At 36.6% G+C, this 20736-nt stretch overlaps 2 protein-coding genes across 3 annotated transcripts in view; one reads left to right on the top strand and one right to left on the bottom strand.

Annotated features, from left to right (window-relative positions):
* LOC138033661 (transmembrane 9 superfamily member 1-like) overlaps positions 1-11938 on the top strand; it is a 28914-nt gene extending 16976 nt beyond the window's left edge. For both annotated transcript variants that reach the window (XM_068881452.1, XM_068881453.1), the window contains exons 12-18: positions 92-141; positions 1876-1968; positions 3693-3803; positions 4293-4404; positions 5727-5777; positions 6379-6570; positions 8006-11938. In XM_068881452.1, the coding sequence (XP_068737553.1) occupies positions 92-141; positions 1876-1968; positions 3693-3803; positions 4293-4404; positions 5727-5777; positions 6379-6570; positions 8006-8207 (811 nt within the window). In that variant the 3' untranslated portion in view covers positions 8208-11938. The remainder of the gene's footprint in view (positions 1-91; positions 142-1875; positions 1969-3692; positions 3804-4292; positions 4405-5726; positions 5778-6378; positions 6571-8005) is intronic.
* A 2782-nt stretch (positions 11939-14720) lies between these two features.
* Positions 14721-20527, bottom strand: LOC138033666 (myosin-6-like). The gene is made up of 3 exons (XM_068881462.1): positions 19080-20527; positions 16079-16110; positions 14721-15700 (listed from the first exon to the last, which is right to left on the bottom strand). The coding sequence occupies exons 1-3, from the start codon at positions 20463-20465 to the stop codon at positions 15517-15519; spliced, it is 1602 nt and encodes a 533-aa protein (XP_068737563.1). The 5' UTR covers positions 20466-20527; the 3' UTR covers positions 14721-15516.
* Positions 20528-20736: the final 209 nt, after the last annotated feature.

The following is a 20736-nucleotide window of genomic DNA, read 5'->3' as shown; positions in this document are numbered from 1 at the left end:
TGATTTGTTATAGTTTAGTATTGGTGATGAGATAGCACTTTGTACACAACTCTTGTTCTCTTGCATTAACATCTTTTGTGTTTCTTTCTAGGCATGGGTCCATGAACACAGCTGGTGTTCTTCTGTATGCCCTAACCTGCTGTAAGTAAGGTTGCAGTCTTCAACCCCTTGGGGAGGCGGGGATAACCCTAGTCCATCGCTCGGGCTAACCCTGCGATGGACTAGCATCCCATCCAGGGGGGAGTAGAAATACTCCTAGTCACTTCATGCTACAGTAACTGGAGATAAGTGCCAGCCTGATGGGCCTTCTAGGCTTGTAGCAGACTTGACCTTTTCTCAGCTTTAACCTATTGACTCCTGAACCTGCCCCAATGATGAGTAAAGTCGTCTGGCATTAGACAGAGCAAAAGTCTCACTCCCAGGAGTCCATGGGTTAAAGACTTGATATTAAGGATCATACATGTTATTCTCAGTAATATTATGGCTATTGCTTTGTTTTGAATGGGTTTAATTTCTGGTTCTTTGAACACAGCACAAGAAAGTGATTTTGCCTTGACAGTTTCCATGATTATTAGAAATTTCGTTTCTCTTAGCTCCCATGTAATTTTCTTTTTATTGTTATGAAATCGTCGCAGTACAACGAAATATACTTTATTCTTTTCATGTCAAAAACTAAGGTTTGAACTTGACCACATATTAAGCTTACAGTCAGTTGTTTATTTGTATCAATAGTAATTAAAACAAGGCCAAGTTATTTTAATACAAAGAGAGACTCAGACAAAAAAGCCAGAAATAAAATCTATATAAAATAGAAAATGCATAAACAGGTAGGTCCCTGGTATAAAGTCTATAAACTAAAGGAATAAATATGGTTAGAAACTTGGCTAACAGTAACAAGTAACATACATGTACCATACTCTCTTTGAAATAATTTCAACCTTGCATGCTTTTGAAATTAATTTTCTTAGTGTCTCATATGTGATGATGCACAACCAAGAAACTGATGTAAAAATAATGATAATTAGAACTTTATTGCTCAAATACTTGCACACGCAGACTCAACTTCCATGTTGCAAGTAACACTTAAAACACCACCCAGCACTACACTAAGAATTGCCGGTACTACTGAAAAATTGTTCATTGTTGTGTACGTTAAAACATTTCCGCAGTGTGATCATCCCACTCTCTTTGAAAGAGGCCTGGAGAAGTTTATTTCAGGGGCCACTGAGAGGGAGTGGCCGGGGGGGGGGGTGGGGGGGGGAGAGGGCAATTTCTTACAGTGTTGTTTTTGGCTTAATCAAAGACTTAGCAATTTACACTACTCACTACTCCTACATAATTATACTAAGACCTAGCTTCCCCCCCCCCTCCCACTTTAAAATGTACATGTCCTCGGCTGCCCCTGTTATTTTGCATCTTGCACACCAGTGGCTCAGTAGGTTAAGCATTGGTCACACAGGAGGTTGCAGGTTTGAAGCCCAGCCAGATCAACACTCCGGATCTTAAAATAACTGAGGAGAAAGTGCTGCCTTTGTAAATTATTTCATTTGCAAATGGGTTAGACTTTCAAGTCTTCTTGGACACAGACTATAAACCTTTGCCCTGTCATACAAATATCTTCCACATTCATAAGTTCCCAGTGGGAGACTAAAGAACCCACACACTATTCGAGAAGAGTAGGGGATGGAGTCCCCAGTGTTTTGGTTGTCCTGTGCTCTCCAGCAGAAGTGGCCGGCTTGGCGTGATGTCTCTAAAAAGGTAAAAAGGCTTCATGGTGTATTAGGCCACCTAAACAGAAACAGTCATAAGTCAAAAGGGGGCTTTGCCGAGTGCTGGAACACTGTATTTTAATTTATCTTTTATTTCTGTTACTAGGTGTCTCTGGATATGTGTCTGCAAATTTTTATAAGAAAATTGGTGGAACAAACTGGGTTTGGAATGTTGTTTTGACCACCAGTATTTTTTCAGGTAATGCTTTGAAAACTTTGATCACAAAGTTAAGCATGATTTTAACATCAATTTGATAATTTTTAATTTACACAAACATGTACAAGAAAGAAGGTACTTGCTATTTTTTTTAAATTAAAGCGTTTTTGACAACCCTTGGCCACCTCTTAACCCATTCACTCCTCAGACGACCGAGTCAGAAGGGGAGTGGGTCTATTCCTGATTTGACGTTACAATCTACTTTGCATGCATGTTCCCAAAGAGTTAATGAAATGTAAATCAGCTTGTGACGTCAAATCAGGAATAGACCCACTCCCTTTCTGACTTGGTCATGAACAAAAGATGCTTGGTTTTTCGCAAGTTTTGAAGCCTAGAAAAAGGCAGGATTTGTTAGAAAAAGGAAAAAAAAGGCCACAATGCGTTTCAACAGGTGCAAAGATTCATTTTAGCTAGAAAAATATTTTGGGGTTAGGGGCACTTTAAATAATTAAAAGTTCCTTTCCTTTTCTTCAGGCACCCTAGAATGCCCCCAGTTGACAAGTAAAATAATCTGGCTTTAGTCAAATTAATCTTTGTTGTCTCACTCCCAGCGGCCGGTTGTTTGAAAGCCGACTAACGCTAATCCCAGATTATAACCAAGGAGTTTATTTCTCTGCTCACAAATGCTTTCCACCGCTGATATTTGGGAAACCTTTACATTAGAAGAAGTCAATCTTGAAAAACAAAAATAAGCAAAAGAAACTTTCACCAAAAAGTTGAAAACATAAAACAAAAGTTTATGATAATCCTGGATTAAGTTAAGCGGCTTTCGAACAACCAGGCCCAGAAGTCAATGGGTTAAAAAGCTTTTGAAGGCTTGACGCTATCAAAGAATTATGATAAAGATGTAGAGTTTTGGACAAAACATGATTAATGGCCTGACTAAAGTATACATTCAAGTTTTTTTTTGGTCATTATGTCAAAATGGATGCCAGTTTTCATACATTTTCTGATTACATGTACTTCAGCTCCTTTTTATTGCATGCCATTTGGCCACAGTTGAGCAAACCAAGTGAAAGGCACTTGGCACTAATCCTGGATTAAGTTAATCAGCTTTCAAACAACCAGGCCCAGAAGTCAATGGGTTAAAAAGCTTTTGAAGGCTTGAAGCTATCAAAGAATGATAAAGATGTAGGGTTTTGGACAAAACATGATTAATGGCCTGACTAAAGTATACATTCAAGTTTTTTTTTTTTGGTCATCATGTCAAAATGGATGCCAGTTTTCATACATTTTCTGATTACTTCAGTTCCTTTTTATTGCATTCCATTTGGCCACAGTTGAGCAAACCAAGTGAAAGGCACTTGGAACACCTTGGTGGCAAAATGTGGTACATTTTGTGATTGACTTCAACTTGAAGGGGTTGTGTTTCTAATGGTGGAAGCCTTTACTGTCCAGAAACTTTCAATTGACTCTTCACCACAACAACAAACAGGAGGGTGTAAAAATGTTTACTACAGTAACTATACAGTCTACCCTTTGGAAGGTGGATATGTTGAAGTTCAAATTTTTTCCTGGTTTAATTTTTTTCAAAATAGAGATAATGATTATGAATATCAGACAAAAAAAATCAAAATTGAACTGGTTTGAAAAATGTTAAATAAAGAAAAAAATTAATTTGAAAGTCACAACAGGTTCATTAGAGCATACATGTACTCAACATTAATTTTCTCACTGCCACTAATATTGCGATTATTCTATTTCAGTTCCATTCTTTGTGATCTGGAGTGTTATCAACTCAATAGCATGGTATTACCAATCAACACAGGCGTTGCCTTATACCACCATCATATTACTGATGCTGATCTGGCTCATTGGTTAGTCTTAGACTTATGTGTTTGCTGTTAGCGAAGATTTAATCTCAAGAGTGGTTACAGACAGAAGTTTATTAAATGAGGTGGACTTTGTGAGTGTAGTCTTGACTGTGAGGAATAGATCAAAAAGCCCACTCCTTCACAAAATTATTCATTCTCTCTACTTTCAGTTCATTTGAATGGTGTATTGACAACCTGAATAGAAAGCAGAATTATATTTTAAGACTTGTAGAATCTTGTAATTTGATTACTTATTACCTCTGCTGAGGCAGTCAAAACATGGGTCAAGTTCACCTTAAACAGCAATCCTACTCAGGATTCCTCACTTGCTGGGTCCAACATACAAGTTTCTTTGTCAATACATAAATGAAGCATTAAATTTGCGTATTTAAGTCAGAAAGTACTTTTTCCTCAATGATCTTGTGATTAAGATGAGTTGCATTAATTTGTCACCAAGACACAACAAATATTATTGATTTTCTTCCATTTTAGTTGGTTTTCCTCTGACCATTATTGGTGGAATTTTTGGCAAGAACTGGGCAGGAAGCTTCGATGCACCATGCAGGACCAAGAATATTCCTCGAGAAATCCCGCCAATGCCATGGTAAGATCATTATTGTACTGTACTATGTTTTTATTAACTGAGTAAAGGCTGTTAGGCATCAAAATTAATGTACTGATTATCCTTTGAAGCATTAAAATATAAAAACATTTTAAAAAACCATCTGTCTTGCCTTGAAGTCTTGAAATTTTAGGTGATCTGTGATGGCAATATCAATGTACAAAGAACTTAATTTTTCCAGAGAATTAAAGGTAGCAAGGAGCTTTCGGTTGTGAAAGAATGCAATGTGTTTTTGTGAACGAGTATCTTGCATCTGGGTGTGTGAGACAACTGTCTCACCTCCCTCTTCTCCCATGGCTGGCTAATACCAATATTGATTAATACCAATAAACTTGGCAACCAATGCAGAGGCCAATCATGGGTTACACTGGGTAATACCAGTACTTACAGAGGTTGCAGTTTTAAATTGCATTTTAATAACAGGGTTCGTACCTGTCTTCAAAACCCTTGAATTTTGAGAGTACATTTTCAAAGCCTTGAAAATCTCTGCTCTTCATTCCTGGTCCTTGAAAGTCCTTGAATTTTTTCTGACCCGCATTTTTAATCTTTGAAAACTTCAGTAGAAATAGTCAGCCACTCAAGTCATGTCATACAAACGGGTCAAGCTGTGGGGTCGAGAATGGTTACCAGTGCCTTTGCATTCCAAATGGTCTGGATAGCACAAGTGTTACTAATATTTTAAAAAATACAACCACACTTCTGAATTTTCGGAACATGTTTCGATGTTTCAAACATCATCTTCAGCCATAGTGAGTGTAACATTAAATTTTTACAAGATAATTCGTATATATATATAACTATCAATACAATGATTCTTTGTAGATTAAATGTTCGTTACAAGTACGTGAAATTCAAATGAACCAACACTATAGAGAACACAACTGACATAACGGTAAAAGTTTAAAAGTGTAATGCTAAACTGACATGATCAACTTGTTTGTTGAGTTCGGGTTTCAACCAATTGAGCGGTTGAAACCCGAACTCAACAAACAAGTTGTTCCGAAAATTCAAAAGTGTGCCTTTGCATTATTTTCACGCATACATGTTATGGAAAATGAGCAAGAATTGTACCTTCAGACTATTTCCATGGGTAAATTCTTCGACATAAATAAAAAAGCGATCCTTGAAATTTAAAAATTTGCTCCTTGAAAAAACCTTGAATTTTTGCTCTGAAAAAGTGTAGGAATCCTGTAATAACTGCACTTATTTAATCAAATCGAACAGTCACTAACTTTCTCCATATACCTGTAGATGTATAAAATTAATTATGTGGGTAAAGTGACTTATATTTGTCTCTCTTTCAGGTATCGCAGCACTTTTGTAAGAATGACTGTTGGTGGCTTTTTGCCTTTCAGGTTTGTCTTTTATGGAGTTACCACATCCTGCTCTTTTTTTAAAATCATCCATTTCAGTTTAATACTTAATATGATTCAGTTAGAGTTACTAATTTAAAAAATAATTTGAAGCCTTCCAGATGAACTACTGTATGATATAAGCCCAAATTTTAGTTTTGTATAAGGGTGCGTTCGATTTACCTTATTCCGGAATACATTGTAAGAATACAGAGAGTGATGATTTAAAACTGGTGTGTTTAGCATTTTAAAGCAACAAGGATAATAAAGATAATTTTGTTTAAAATATCATTTTAGCAGGTGTTTGACAATTTTAATGTGAATCTCCGTAAACACAAAGAATTTTGTAACTTATATTCCATGTATTCCTATTCCGGAATACGGTCAATCGAATGTGCCTTGTCAATTTTAAATTAAAGTGTTAATGAAGATGCTAAGTATTATTTTATTTCCTTGGTTTGTTACTAAAATTGAAAAGTTAATAAATTAATATATAACATTTTAATCTAAATGTTGATTTTTCAATAGTAAAACCATAATCGCATTTGAAGGAATTTTTTTCTTAAGAACAGTCCCTTATTTCTACTAATAATTTATTTTGCAGTGCCATATCAGTGGAGCTGTACTATATTTTCGCTACACTGTGGGGTCGTGAGCAATACACCTTGTATGGAATCTTGTTTGTAGTTTTCATCATCTTGTTAAGTGTCACAGCGTGCATTTCAATTGCTCTGACCTACTTCCAACTTTCCAGTGAAGATTATCGTTGGTGGTGGCGTTCTCTGATTTGTGGAGGGTACGCTCTATGTTTTAGTGTGTTACAGTACAACACGCCTTACCGTGGCCACCCAACAAATTTTTACTGTTTTTTAAGTGTAAATACATCAACTCAACAACCCATGCAACGGTGTTCAACTTAGAACTGTGCGAATTTTGCAAGGAGGCGTGACTGTCAATCAAATTCACACATCCTGATTGGTGGACAATTCGTAAAAAACTTTGTTAGGTGGCCACAGTAAGGCGCATCGCACTGTAAATGTACTAAGTTTAAAATACAACAGACATACTTCTTTTATCCAGTGCCACTATGTATAGGGCGGTAGCCCCTGTCAATCCAGTAATATTGCTAGGTTAAGTGAAAGTTATAATTACCGGTATGAAAAATTAAAAGTATGCAGACTATTAAAAGAGGTTGTCAATGGAGTAAATCCAATGTCAGACAACATTTTTAATTAACCCTTTGATTCCTAAACTGACCCCCATTGATGAGTAAAATTGTCTTGCGTTAGACAGAGTACTGGTACTTGTACTGTAAAATCTAGTAAGTCTCTCTCGTACGAGTCAATGGGTTTAAGGACGGTGCCTACTAATTCAAAGGTATATGTCTGTGCGGTTTACTGACTATGCAGGAAAAGCAGATCTTAACAAGTGTTATTGAAATCCAAAAGAAAATTGGGGGTAACCACGCATTTTCCGAAGATAATAATTTTATTAATCAACAATATTTGTAAAAATCTTTAAAATACAAAGCAATTAGCAATTAATTATCTCTGAAAAATGCGTGGTTACCCCCAATTTTATTTTTGGATCCTGAGATCACTTGCCAAGTTCTGCTATCTCTGCATAGTTTTGAACCACGCAAAAATATCCTTGTATTAATAAGCACAAGCCATAGGAAATCCGAATCTCTTGAGATGCGCAGATTGTATGCGCAATAACAATAGTAGGCACTGTCTCCCATTGACGAGTATAATCGTCTGGCATTAGGCAGAGTAAAATCTATTGAGTCTCTCTCCCAGGAGTTAATGGGTTAAGATCTGTGTACCAGTATTATTAATATTCCTTACCCCACTCTAAAGCTGAATTTGAAAATATTAATTGCTCAGAAAAAAAGACCGGGCAATGGTTACTACTTTCTTAGGTGTTAGAAAAAATGTGAAAATTGAAAAGGCCTAAAGTTACATTCTGTAATTATGCGAGATAATAATTATGGAGTTTTTGAGCTCGTAAATTTAATTCTTCAATGGTTTTTTTTCAGCACTGTTTAGACCATACACCATTCATATCTTGAAATTTGGCTGTAATTTCAGGAAAGTAACGAAGTACATGTACAAAAAATAGTCATGGTGGTTCAAAATGTTGACTTTGCAAGTGGGCTGAGCTGTGAGATTTAATGTTGGGAAAACAGTATCTCAAATGATTAATTCCACCCTTTTTGTTTTTTTTTTCAGTTCAACATCTCTGTTTGTGTTCATATATGCCATGTTCTACTTCTTCAAGAGATCCAACATGTCAGGCATGTTGCAGACTGTACAGTTCTTTGGCTACACACTTCTGACCTGTTATGTGTTTTTCCTGATGTTGAGCACCGTGGCTTTCTTTGCATCGCTGAAATTTATACGATACATTTATGTCAACCTCAAAATGGACTGATGTAGAAAATTAGTCATTTTTATGTGTACTGTTAAGAATATTGCAGAACTATTATTAATGCAATTTGGATATCGTTCAAGGGATTGTTTGTTCTTTTGGGAGAAGGTAGCTTTCAGCTTTGTCCCAGGGAGAAATTAACACCCTGTCAGCTGTTGAGAAGAGGAGTAAATCAACACCTCATCAGGGCCAAGTACGTGTAGAAATCCTACCCTGGCAAGAAATTTTATCAGACCACTTGTCCATTGAGGAAGCACACACTCAATCACTATTATAAAATTTAAAAAAAATCAAAAAAGAGACACTGTTATTAATTTTTTTTCTTCAAAAAATAGATAATTAATAAATGCAGGCACTTAGTGAAAGACCGGGGGGGGATTTTGGTCTCGCTTAGGGTGTTCCGGGCAAGGCATCAATTTTTTCAGCCGCCAAGGTCTCGTTTAGGGTTCCGCGAAGAAACACAGAATTACGTGAAGAGAAACAGAAGTCAAATTTTCTTTTAAACTTGTTTTTAGATTAGTCTCCTTTAGGGGTCACAAAAAGCTTGACGTCTGTTCCATATGGCAGTCCCCCCCGGGGTGAAAGAACCCCTTGGGCAAGTGGGTCATGAAGTTTGCTTGCCCAATAACTTTCTTTTGCCTGCCTATTTACAGCAGTACCTTGTGATTTCAAAAGTTAGATGTCATTCATTGGTTGCTTTATTGCATCACATGACAACTATCTTAGATTTGAGTTTGTAAATTTGCGTAATTTAATAATAAATTACAGCTGTAAAAGAAAATATTTTAAAAGAAATGAAGAAATAATACATGTAGGTCAAGTTAACACGCCAGGAGACACCGACTAACAAATCGGCCAATCCTCAAACATTAAATTGTTGAATTTTTGTGGATTGAAATTCATTTGGTTGACTGAGAGATGGATGTAATGGTCTATTTAAACGGGGATAACTGGTTTGTTTTTGAGCTCACAGGAATGTTAACAGAACAATGGGCTTCAAAAACACAGGTCACTCATTACAGGCCATTGTTTTACCTATGTAAGCAACCCAAAACTTTCAAATTGGCTTACCTTAGGCCTAAACACTGTTTTAGCATTAGTAAAGGTCTTGTAATGAGTGCTGTGGAAACAATGGGGGTATGTTTTATTGGATGCCATGTTTGCATTCAGTCTATACTAATCTGGGTTCTACCTCATTACTGAACAAGAAGCATCTAGTGAGGTAAAAAAGGGTTTGTAATCTAGGAACAGGTCCATCAACTATAATTATTTTATCATCACTCTAAACTTGCTGCTTGCTATAACTTGTATATGCTTTCCTGCAGTAATAATCTACTGGACAAAGTGAAAGTCAATGCAGTAAGCCAGATTACAATTAAATGGTTGGGAGCTATGTCTATGTTCCTTATGTTTTATGTTAACCATGCAAGCTAGTAGATAAGAGTAAAATATTTATTATTCACCACAGTGCTGGCAAAAGTGGTGGGCATCAACCGAACTGCGAACATCCACCACTATTCACCTCCACTTCGGTGAATTAAGAAAGAAATAATTTATTATTCACAATAATTGCATTGTAATAATAATTATTGTTAGATATCACTAACTATACTTTGTAAGGTATATTTTCTTTTAAAATAGAAGTTTGCAATAGACTGATGCTTCTCACTAGTTCTGTCAACATGAGTAAGAAGTATAGTGGTAGACTGTTTATATCTTCTGCTTAAAGGGGCACTGTCATGGAAATTTGCTGTGTATCGATCAAAACTAGATAAAAATCTTAATTAGTACTGTACCTCACCTGTACAACCCACTGAGAAGACATGAAATATATTTTGTGGCACAAAGAGTGATTCATATTTAATTTTTGGCAACTCTCCAAACTTGAAAGAATTAACCAGTTTTTTCAAGTTTAATCCATTTTCATCCTCTCCATCCTTCGCTGCAAACAATTGCCTAAAACAAAAAATACCATAATACTCTTTGTTTCTCCCCCAAATTTTGAATTTTTTGTTTTCTTTTGGGACCATTATAAGTTCCAGGAGAAACTGGAAACAATGCTTAAAATTTGGGTGTACAAATGAAAAGTATTATCATGGTATTTTCCATTTCAGGCAACAAAGAGTAGCTTCAGTGCACTTCAGTGGTTATTGGCAACAATTGGTCTTCGTTGCTGCCAAGACGTCCTTTAGTGTTTTGAAGTTTGACTCAAAGTGAGACACTGCCCCTTTACAACTGAAAGTTAAAATTTCATCAGTGTGGTATAGACCTTATTCATAAATGACGGTCAATTTATAATTCTTTTGTCGAAGTGCAAATTAGCCTACCAAGCCTCCATACCATACAGTGAATTGAAAAGAATTCTTGCTTTAAAATGAGGCTTGGTAGGCTAATTTGCATGTGGACAAAAGAATTATAAATGTGACCGGCATTTATGAATAAGGTCTATAGAACTGACTATTTTGAAATTTGAATAAAGAGGGGTATATGATTATTAGTTTTTGATCACAGTGGAATTTTTAAGGGGTTTTGTTTTCTTAACCACAACAATGAGTTTTCATCAGTTTTACAGAAGCTGATGTGTAAATTGAATTTTGTATAAATGTGAGAAAACCTTGTTTGTATTTTACTTTTCTTTGTTCTGTAAAGTTAACATCATTGTGTAATTTACCACAAAAAATTTAATGTGTAATTTAAAGAAGTAATACATTGTTAAGGTAGAAATAACTTAAGGAGGCTCGAAAGGGTTTTCAGCTGAGCGCATGTGTAAGCCACACACGTAGTTCGTAAACAAATACCGCTAATTTCTCTCACCTTTCTCCTAATTCCTATATAGCCATCTCCTATTCACGAAAACTACAAAAATTCTACACAAACGGTTTAATAGTCACTTAAATCCGTTTGTGTTGGCCTGGAGCTCCACTCACGCGCAGACTCGAATGAGCGGGAGACGCATGCATAAATGCTGATCTTGTAACCCCCTAATTTCTCCTGATTTTGCAACTTTGCTCGTTTAGATCTCTGCTTCCGGACGGTCAATTTTTTCATTTCTTGCATGTTAGCTTAGATTAATTTTAAAAAAATCTGTAGGTGAAAAAAAAAATTTAGAGACATTTCAAAAAAACTTATTTTTCTGAAAAACTGACCGACAGATTTTGTTGAATTTTAAATATTTTAGAGAGTACCATCCCATTTCTTCAAAAAAGACCACATGTTGATTTTAAGGCTCAAATAATGCCTAATATCGTTGCCATGGTAACAATATTTTGGAGGAAAATATGTGAGAAATCAACGATTGATACTTAATACCCTGGCCAAATTTTGTCTTGATATGATTACCCTAACTATCTAAGGACAGAATATGTTTATTTGTATGAAAAATGCAAAAACTATTTCGAGCCTCCTTAAATTAGATTAAACATTGCACTACTCTTCTATCATTTTTAGTAGATGCTATTAATTTTGATTCTAATAGATAGAATTATGAGCGTAAGTTGAGAGTGTCATGGCAATCCATTGCATGTAGATCTTCCCCGAAACATTGTGACTTCTGAAATCAGTATTGTTAATTAAGGTGACGTTTGGAACATTAGTTGCTGATAATTATAATAATAATTAATTTTATTGGTTCCCTTCAAGAAAAGGTTGTAAGAATCTTGGAGGAGAATAAAATCGTTGTTCTTTAACGTGGAGAAGGTGACTGTATAGGTCTTAAATTAAACAACCTGTGTAGCAGTTAGAGTGTGCTCATTCTATAGGCATATTTGTATGGGCACGTGAGGCCTGATTTGTAGTGATCTTTGGGATAAATACCCTATTGGTGTAATAATTAACAATTATTCCATGAGCCCGCGTTGGATATGAGATGATAGATAGCCAATGAGGCGCGTAGCGCCGAGTTGGCTATAATCATCTCATATCCAACAAGCGCGAGTGGAATAATTGTTTTATTAAAAACGCCCCCAAAATATAGAAAACTAGACTACAATAAAAATAAAAAGGCCCAAAAAATCACGCATATGCTTGCCATGTTTATAGATCATGGTATAATGGCTCATAACCCATGATGGCTTAGCCAATCAAAACTCTCGAATTGCATTATCCAATGATCCAGTTTTTAATAAGAATTATTATTTCATAGGTTGCATGCCTCCTTACAGTAATGGATGGTTCTTTATCACATTGATCCCTCATCTCCTCAAATTCACCTTGTGATGAATTAACAGAATAATTAGTGGAATCTGGGGCCAGCATTCATTAATGATCTCTGACTGGTCAGGAAAAAAGCCAGCAATAAGTTAACGATTCATTGAAAAATATTTAAAACGTTTCAACATGCAATGAAAGTCATTACTTTGATGAGGTGTCAAAACGTTGCGTGAAATTTCAGTAAAAGTATTTCATTTACATGCAGCACCACTGTATGAACATCATTCTGATTATCTGAAATGGGTGAAATTTGTTTTGCCATTTGGCTCTTGGGGAGGGAAGTTAGATGAACAAAAATTAATAAGTTCACAGTGCAATTTATTTACCATGCCTAAAGCAGAAGGGGATCAATTGAAGCTTCCAGTTGACTGATGTTCTGATAATGTTTGTGTGTCCTGGGAAAGGAGCCAGAAAGACCAGTGGACCACTAGTACCGGTAACCATTTATCACCAAGGTACAGAGCTACAGTGTTAGTAGTGAGGTGGCTGTTCTGACGTGCAAGGACAATATGCAACTACCTACTATCAGGCATTCTTTTTTAACCCCTTTCTTTGTTTCCACTTCTCTTCCCTCTAGCAAAGTACAGGGGTTTCATTAGGAGCCGGCCACCGGCAATATACCGCCTCTCACCCCCGGCTACTCTGGCTTGATTTTCACTCAAACCCCTGTAAAAGACAAGAGTGACCACCTCGGACATTTATTAGCCCAGGCATCACTTTCAAAAGTTATTGAAACCTCTGAGAGTACAGGCCTGAATTGAAGGTGAATATTCTCCAAACCCTTGTTAAGCAACAAGATCAAAGAATAAAATAAATTATTGTCAGATGGAGTGCTAATTAAAATGAAACTGCTGATGACTGTTTGGATATCTTTTTTTTACTATCAATTTGTGGCATTTCCAAAGTATAATTCAAAATTAACATAGAAAAATATACATCTAAATTACCGTAATATAAAGGCAGAAAGAATCGTTTTAAAATGGTTCTACTACTAGTATCTGCAATTGTATGTACAATTCAATTTTGCTTTTAAAAGTCACTAAATATTCTTGCGTTTCATTACTGTTGTGGAACTCAAGGTGTGCTTCAATGAGAATTCTACATGTAGATTTGGATCTAAAAATTCAGGTTTCAGGTTCCTTATTGAAGTCACAATCCAAAACCAGATTTTGCCTTAAGTTTCATCATAACCATTACAATTTTCTCAAATTTGATACCAATGCATTAACTGCTTTATTTTTCATTATTAGTATGTAGGGTGGAAATCGGACAGTGAAATCAGACAGTTGGCTGTAATCGGATACCTGAAATCGGACAGTTACATCCGCCAATCATATTAAGTGCACTTAGCTTAATCCACTGGTCACAGAATTTATCACAATAACCATAGCAACAACCACTTAACCCACCAAACTGGAGATTTTCCAAAGTGGACGAATTTGTAACATTAGACAGTGAAAAAGGAGTGCATTAATGTTGTTTTCTTGGAAAATGTAATGGTTATGATTAATTGGTAACCGGACTTAGTGTCATCCAATTCGGTCTGTAATTATACTTGTGATTAAACAAATCAGACTCTCGCTATGGGGTCGTCCAATTTTGTAAATCACTCATTCGATTACATACCGAATTGGACTCCACTCAGTCCAATTACCACTACGTATTTGTGCAATCGTTGAAATCCAAAATGCACTGGTCTTATGTTCAGAAATTCAAGTACCATAATAGGCCATTTCAAGTTCATGTCTACCTCCAATTCAACGCGAGTCTAAGTGCGAATTTTTTGTGGTGGTAATTAGTTCTACTTTACATAAGAATGACAACTAATTTTCATAAGAAAAACTTTGCACTTAGACTCGCTTTGAAGAGGAGGCAGACATGAACTCGGAAATAGACTATTGGGTGCACAAACATGATTCAAGTGTCCCATAAAGTCAAAGTATTGACTACCTTTATCCAACCATAATGGCAAGTGTTACAGTTAGCATTTCGTTTAGGTTTGGGTAAATCCAGCTGTTTATCTTTCCTTGAGGAGCAGAAGTAAGGGGAAACTTTTTTTTTCCTTCCTTTGTGTTGCTAAGAATTTGTGTACCTAGACACAAGTGATTGATGCAGGAGTTGGGGAGAAGAGAAAGGGGTCACTTTGTGACACTTGATGAATCAGGGTGCACCCAGTTACTTGTATTTGTGGACATTGGCATTTGGCAATCAGTAATTAATTTTTATCTCTTTTAGTCCTTGCAGACTGATTCCCCTGCTGAAAAAAAGATGTTACATAACAGATAAACAGCAAGCTTTATGCTACAATTGAAAATAATAAACTCTTGCCTGATTCCTACTGTCAGCATTTTATCCAATATTACTGAGACTGAACAACATGTTGCAAAATTTACAGAAAAATAACTCTTTTTTACCAAGATATCTTTATCTATAATTTATCACTTAAAATATTCTTCCAAAACTAGGATAAAAGGCATATGCACAACGATAAAATTAATTGTAACACTATGCTAATCAATGTACGCTTCTGTCGGGAAAATTATTAGTTTCAACCCCTGATTTTCAATATGCCATAGTGGACCATCCTACGTACATGTATTTGCGGAGTTCTCTTTTCTACCAAAAATAATGTACTATAAACTCTACTAGTAAATTCTTTTAAATTCAGCTTTTTTTTCCCTTTTTATTTATTTTTTAATGAAACAGAAACATTTCTGGTTTTAGGACTTTTACCTGACAGTGAGTAAAACATTTTATAGAGATGAATGCTAAACTGAGTTAAATAGGATTGCCGAAATACGTTGGCAAATAGCAATAATATCTTCACTCAATTCCACTGTTTTCAATCCTTTCTACCTACAATTTCCCAGGAAAAAGAGAGAACATGAGCCTGTCATCATGGTACCTTCTCCTTCCACTGGAAATCTTTATGATAATCCTGGAATCAAATAAACTATGAAAACAACAAACCGATTTTGGCCACCCGTAAACCTAAGATTAGATTAACTACATCCACTTGGTGTCCAATCTTGATAACTATCAGTAGCACTATTTATAACAGAAAATATGACTCTAATCTCTTATAATTATAATTCATACAAGTTTAACTTTCTGTTTGGTATCTCAATGATGTTTTTTCGCCCTCCTTGCCTGGAGACTTCCTTTTATGCCTTGAACGTGAAACAGGTTTTGAAGCAGTCTGCCTCTTTTCCCTAAGGTCAGGAGAGCAAGGTATGAATTTCTCCCGGGTGACTTTCTTCACCGTGAAGAATGGCGCCTTTTGTGTGCTAGAATAAAGAAATCATCCATGTTTGAGCAAAGGTAATCACGACTGACATGTCAACTTCTTATACTATTTCACCACTGAGCTACAATTTCAGGCTAAAAAGAGAAAATAATTATGGGCTCCCCAATGTCCTCCAGGCCATCCTGTTTCTTGCAATCTTCTCTCGCTCAAAACTAATTTAAAAAGCAGGTTAAGAGAACAGTTATTCTAATAAGGGAAACCAATTTGTATGTGAAATAAAGTGCAAATTTTTCCATTTTGGGCCACAACAAAAAAAATGCTTAATCTAGCTAGATTCTATTTTTATCACAAAGTAGGTAAAAGTCATGCTCTTATTGGTAGTCTAGTCATTCAAAACAGACAATGTACAGAAGCTTACCTATTTTCTATTTTGCTTTGACCTCTATTGGCCTGCAAAAAATACAGTAAAATATTATTGCATGTTGTAGTTAGGAATTCTCCTTGGTACAACATTTTTTAAACCAGTTTGTTTTTAACTTTCCTCTTTTCTTTGTTTCAGATTATAGCTACTGTACTTCTCATTTTTTTCTCTGGGACTGCCTCAAGTGAGGGCTGCTATAAATACATGTAATTTTTACTTTTTCTCTTTTTGGCTAGACTACACATTGATGGGAAGCATTCCAGACTAATGAAAAGGGCAAAGTGCTAAAGGGACCTATGTGAAATGATAGGCCACTTTCCGATTTCCCTCATAAGCATCAAAATCCAATATTGCCAACAGATCTTTTTTTTATTACCCGTACTTTTTGCCAACTGTCCAAATTTCAAATATATTGGATAGTTTTTGCTGGAACATTTACTTCAGCTTTGAACAAAGTGTCCAATTTGAGGAAAATTATCTGGTCGGATTCTTTCTATCAACCAATCAAATGTCAAGATAAATAAAAGAACTGAGTATTGGCCAATCAGGTTGCAGCTATTATCACTGCTATCAAACTGCTGTTTTCTCCAATGTGAAGAACTGCTGTTTTCTCCAATGTGTAGGTTCACATGTGTAGAATATAAAGCTGCATGAATATGATTGATTTGAGTGTCAAATATTTGCCATGTTCATCTGTTTTTGGATGCTATAATTATAATTTATACATGTAGGTAACTATTTGGCAGCCCTCAGAATTTTTCTCATCCATTTATTTCCAAATTGGACAGCATGTAGTCCTATTACATATACAAAGCAGCTGAAATTTTGCAAGTAGTCTAGAATTGAACTTAAACCACAAACGACACCAACTGGACTAGGAACAACTTGACCCTAGGGACCCTAGAGTCAGAGACAAACCTTTTTCCATAGAACTTATGACCCTAGGGTCCTTCCCTCGATAAAATTTACAAAAATTTTTAGTTGTTAACTCGATATTTTACCCAATTCAAACCCTTTGGCAATAAAATGTTTCGTTTCAAGTATTTCCATATCATTTGAATGTGAATGCTATATTCTAATGCAAATACAATACACATAGGTTATTTTACCCCAGCAGATCTGAATTGAGTACAACATACCAGTTAGCCAATTTGGTTTATAGAATGGTCCATTTTGATTCGTCCAGAAAATCTGGCACAACTTTTCAACGAAGGCTACCAGTAATTAAATTTTGACAGCCCGGCTGAAATCTCCCTTTCCATTCACCAAAATTTCTCAACAAATTCATAAAAATACTCCTTCTTGGTGACATTTGAGTGAGGCTTCAGCACTTGGCTAAGTAGCCTGACTTCTGGCTGTTATACACATTTGTGGTCTCATTCACACAGAAGCTTCAAGCTAATCCTGCCAAGCGACCACATGCTGGAAAGGTCAGACTACAACACCCCGGGAACTCTGTGCTCTACTCTTTTCGAATATTGTGTGGGATCTTTAACCTCCCACAGAGTTAGGGAGCTTCTCCAAATTAATATCGGAAATTTTGGTTTCCAATGTCGCTATCGACATTTTCCGATTCCGATAGCTGCTTGTGTCTGCCTCAAGAATTTCCAATTTGAGGTTTCAAAATTCCGATAAAATCGGACATCAATCGGGCATCAATCTAGAATGGCATATCGGCACGAAATGTTTTTATAAATGAGTGGATTTAGTATAAGCATACGGACCTTCGATCTCACAGATCGTAATCTTTGTGTGCGCATGTTTCTACAATTTATGCTCCAGTTGTTTCTATTTTCAACTTCAACATCTCAAGAACAACAAAAATGACTGTTTTCAAGCGTTTATATATGACTCTAAATACCTTCTTGGAAACCAAACTTAGAGGTGAAGCGCAACACGTCCATTGATTTAATTGCCAATTCTTTAATGCAATGTTTGAAAAACAACTATCTGCGCCAGTTTAATACACCGTGAAACACATTTCCGTCGTTTGCTGCGCGGCCGCATCCCAACATTGATCTTTGAACGTATCTTGATCAGTCAGCGGGCGATAACACAACAAAAACTTTTTGGACTTATCATTTTAGTCGATTTCTTATGGTATTAAAAAAGAATAACTGTCGGCTCAATATTCTTCAAAGATAACTTTAAACATTTCAATGCAACTGGAAGCACAAAAACAATGCATAGATGATTTCAACGATCGCATTTTCCCTAAATTGCCCAAAAGGATAACGTGAGTTGTTGACAGATGTAACACAGGATTGTTTTTCAAACACTGATTAACACCTTCTACAGAGTTTCAAACTCCATCCAAACAGCAACGTTTCAAACATGTTTCAAACAATTTTAAACACGTTTTAAACTAGCTGATTAGTTAGTTCTAAAGGCATTTTTCATCCGGACGGTAATTTCACATTTCCTAAATGGGGTCGTAGATCTTGCGTGACACAGACTTTAAGGAGACGTTCATGTTTCAAAATTCCATGCATCGTGCTAATAGGATGTTTGTTCAAGTCCAATCGGAAGACCGATATTTTTTGTCTATTGGACGTCTTTCGGAAGTCCCAATACCTCTCATTCTGATGATCAGTGTTTAATCTTCCGACTTCATCAGAATAGTTGCACTTGAGTTTCCGATATGACTTCCAAACAATCGGAAATTGGACCTTCCGAAATTTGGAGAAGCTCCCTTAATGAACAAGGGCTATGAGGGGGAACCTTTCCGCTTGTAGTCCTTATCCGAAAACACTAGAAAGTCTACCCCGGTAACCATTTGCACATATAGTTACAAAGGCAGACCTTTCTCTTCAGTTATTAAAAGACCCTGAGCATTGGTCCAGCTGGGGTTCAAACCTGTGACCTCCCACACAGAAGTCCAGGGCACTCTCCATTGAGCCAAATGGTAGACAAAGGCCTAATAGGTTAGGACTGGTTTGTCTGACCAAAATTTTTATCAAATGAAAAGTGCCACTGGTGTAGGGCTGGTTTTACTTACAGTATCACATCCTCCATAGTTCGTCATCAGTTCTTCCTGGTTAGCTTCCTTGGCAGTGGAATATAATCGTAATGGCTTCTCCATAAATTTGCTCCCATTAAGTTCATGGGTGCCATCCTCTGACACCTGCTTCAAAAATTCACGCAAAGCATGTTTGAGATGCTCTAAAACTGTCCCATTGTAAGAGAAGTCGACTTTATGTTTGTCCAGGGCAGTCAACAATTGTAAACTCTGGTGTGTGAGGTTGAAGGTGGGGTCACTTGCATCAATCAACAGAGAACTTTTCAGTGTCAAATCTTCATTAAAGGAAATCGGAAAAGCCTCCTCTTGGGAGAAACATTTCATAGTTTTCAGTCTTTCTATAGCATGCTCGAGTTTTGATCGATAGCTTCCTTGTAATTCTTTAACTGTGTTCTCAAGTTGCTTGATCTTGTCCAGCAAATTCACTTTCTCCCTTCCAAGTTCTTCGCTTGCCCTTTCGGAAATCTCCAGCTTTTCTTGAAGATTGACAATTTGAGTCTGCAACGCATATGAGGACTTTTGGTCCTTTCGCTGAAGGCTTCTCGCCTTCAACTGGTAATCTTCTAAAGATCTTCTTTCCTCTACAAGTTCATTAATTCGATTTTCTCGACGCTGAAGTTCTTTATTGGCGTTGTTGAGTTGATGTTCCATCTTGATCACAAGATCCTGTGATTCCTTCCTTTGGCGCTGAAGCTGTGATCTCTCCCCCTTTATGACTTTAAGGTCCGTTTCCAGAGCTTGAATAGTGGCTTTACTGGCATCTAAACGGGCTTTCACAAGCGCAAATTCACGAGTTGACGTTGTTGTCAACACCGAACTTACTTCTAGACGCTGTCGTTCATGTTCCAATTCCCTAATCTTTTTCTCGCTACATTGAAGTTTTCCTTCCAAGGAAGAAATATGACCTCTTAAAATATCCATACATTCTTTATCGTTTCGTCGTAAGTCTTCCTCTAATTCCAGTTTCATTCTAAGGGTTTTTATCTCTTCATCAAGCTTCGCTCTGTCTTTCTCAAATGTCGCCTCCTGTCGTCTTAATCGGAGCAGTTCTTCTTGCCAAACCGAATCGCTCCCGCCAGAAGCATCACTTAATTCAGTTAAGCTAATATCGGGATTTTCTAAACCATGAAATTCATGTGCAAATCCGTTTGATATTGGGCAATCCACTACGTGATTTGGTGATCTTATCAGACTGTGGCAATGGCGGTTCACAGCATTCCACTCACCGAAAAATGCCGAAGTACCTTCCAAAGCAACTTCATTGAGTTTTAGGTCGTCATTCCTACACGGAAAGCCAAAGGAAAAGCCATTGTAACTTGCTGACCGTTTCATGGCCATTTTCTGAGTTTTGAGTTGATTGGACATCAGGAAAACTACAGACAGTCACTCTCATCTCACCATGTGCAACGAATCAAGGGAAGAAAACAATGCGACGCAGTTATGCCGCATTTCCGCACGAGGCGGGTTTAGGGGGGCTGGGGAGGGGGGTGGTACAAGCACATGATCGGGAACAGTTCAAGATTCAGGTAATTTGGGTGCTGATAATCTGTTTAAAGATAAAGTGTATCTTTTTTTTTTTGCAAATTTCCCAATAAAATGGCTTTAAAGATTATTTAAATTTTAGGTCGTGTTCGAT

Source organism: Montipora capricornis, chromosome 14, assembly GCF_036669925.1.
Source record: "Montipora capricornis isolate CH-2021 chromosome 14, ASM3666992v2, whole genome shotgun sequence".
Taxonomy (NCBI): Eukaryota; Metazoa; Cnidaria; class Anthozoa; order Scleractinia; family Acroporidae; genus Montipora; species Montipora capricornis.
Note: the sequence above shows the minus strand (reverse complement) of the source record. Positions and strands in the feature narration are given on the sequence as shown.